At 36.2% G+C, this 2,071-nt stretch overlaps 1 protein-coding gene across 4 annotated transcripts in view; it reads left to right on the forward strand.

Annotated features, from left to right (window-relative positions):
- The window catches only part of rassf4a (Ras association domain family member 4a), a 21,184-nt gene extending 20,078 nt beyond the window's left edge, over positions 1–1,106 (forward strand). For all 4 annotated transcript variants that reach the window (XM_032540781.1, XM_032540780.1, XM_032540782.1 and 1 more), the window contains exon 11: positions 607–1,106. In XM_032540781.1, coding sequence (XP_032396672.1) covers positions 607–676 — 70 coding nt within the window. In that variant the 3' untranslated portion in view covers positions 677–1,106. The remainder of the gene's footprint in view (positions 1–606) is intronic.
- The last annotated feature ends 965 nt before the right edge of the window (positions 1,107–2,071 follow it).

The raw sequence follows: 2,071 nt of genomic DNA on the forward strand, positions 1-2,071 counted from the left end.
TGTGTGTGTGTGTGTGTGTGTGTGTGTGAGTGTGTGTGTGTGAGTGTGTGAGACCATAAACAACAATTAATTTATCCTACTAACAAGTATTGCCTGTTATCTTATTCCTCTGTGCCACTGACCCTCACTGTCGTCCCACACATATTAATTAGCCACACCGTTGTACTGGGTGAAATGTTCCTTCATTTCAATAAACATGGGAACTGTAGTTTATATTTTAGGCAATCCCAAATGCACCCTTCTGCTGCCGTAAGTATATATCCACAGATGGAAATAGTCCCCAACAATTTTGTTTACTTCTGTTGGACAAACGTTTACTTAAAGCTACAATGTCCAGTTGTCTGGAAATTGTACTTATGCCTATTTTTTTATTAGACTATATATTTGTAACAAGTTTTAACAGTTGTACCATAATTTCCTGCTTAAAATCTTGTCAGCCACATACCAAGTAACACATTGTAGGTTTTGGTCTCTCAATAGGATTTGAAATTAGAGTCACCCTCAGTTTATTTATTTGTTATATATGTATGTGTATTTGAGTGCCTGTTTGTAAGTGAAGAGTGTCAGAGTTAAAGTCTTTACTCGTGTGTTTTCTCATTTCGGCAGGTACAGCGCTCTGAAGTTTATGATTCAACATCAGCTCGAAGGAAGAGCTCACACCAGTGACATAGTATGAATGTCTCTGTATGCACTAATTTAGTGTGTGTGTGTGTGTGTGTGTGTGTGTGTGTGTGTGTGTGTGTGTGTGTGTGTGTGTGTGTGTGTGTGTGTGTGTGTGTGTGTGTGTGAGCATTTGCGCGTGTAGAAGGGAGGGTTGTTGATTTACTATGAGAACATTTGCCAATACTGTAGTGAATGTAGAGGTAAAGGTAAAAGGGTATATAAGTAAAGGCTGCAATAGAACCATACACCAATGTGCTACTACTTTTAGAATAACATATCTCCACACTTTGTATTATTTTGTAATGTTATTACTACTATTACATATTTGCATTTTATATGAAAATTGTTACAGCAAATATGAATGTTTATACAAGCTGTTTTTGATCATGTTTACGCAGATTTTTACCTTTCTATGTAATAAATACATGTTAGTGTGGCCTTTATAATGTTGGATCTCTGCTGACACCACACATACTGACTCAGACTTTGGACAAAGAAAACAGCCATCTTTATTATTTCCTGTACTTCCACAGTGACTGGAGCACAGATTAGAATTGTTCTTCTGAGTGACCCTCTTTGCCAGTTAGTTCCCATGAGCTGTGTGTGTGTGTGTGTGTGTGTGTGTGTGTGTGTGGTGTGTGGGGGGGGGGGGACCTATCAGCATTTCACAAAGAGGGTATCCTGAGAGAGGAAGGCCGTTTCATTTTCCCACAGTTCCAAAACAGCAAGATTGTAATAATTGGTGGACCAACCTTGACCATTATTGCCATTTGATTAATCAAATAATATTATTCTATAGTTTTCATTTGTGAAAATAACTATAATTTTGTATTAAGGCCTATATTATTTTTTATTTCAAGGTTTGTGTTTCTGAATGTCAAAATCATTAATTATAATGAGCATGTTTTTTTTGGTAACATTTTATCAATTTTTATTTTCTGCAGAAATGAGTTTCTAAAGTTTTAGCCTGCTATATGTTGTAGCATGGTGAATGAACATTAAGCAGCCTTTTCCCGGCATATAGGTGGACTACAGCAAAAGATAATGTTGCTCCATTTAAACTCCCACTATAGGACCATCAGCCCTAACAACTTCTGAGAAAGCTTAAGAGCCCAAAAGTCTGAAAAATAGCTATTAGGCCTACATTACATCAACATATCTAATGCAGCAATCTAAGCTCTATAGTCGTAAACAATATAACATTACAATACGAAAATAGGCCAACATATTTTACATATGTAATGAAATAAAAACTAGGCTACTACATGAAAATGTTAGTGTTAACAATGACATTCTTGTCTGAGTGTTAATGTTATTCAACAAAAACACACTTTGGGCGGAGGCGCAGTCATGCTTAAAATCTTAATCTTAAATAAAATATGATAAAGGAAGGATCACTCCTCCTCCT

The sequence above is a fragment of the Etheostoma spectabile genome, chromosome 17 (assembly GCF_008692095.1).
Source record: "Etheostoma spectabile isolate EspeVRDwgs_2016 chromosome 17, UIUC_Espe_1.0, whole genome shotgun sequence".
Classification (NCBI taxonomy): Eukaryota; Metazoa; Chordata; class Actinopteri; order Perciformes; family Percidae; genus Etheostoma; species Etheostoma spectabile.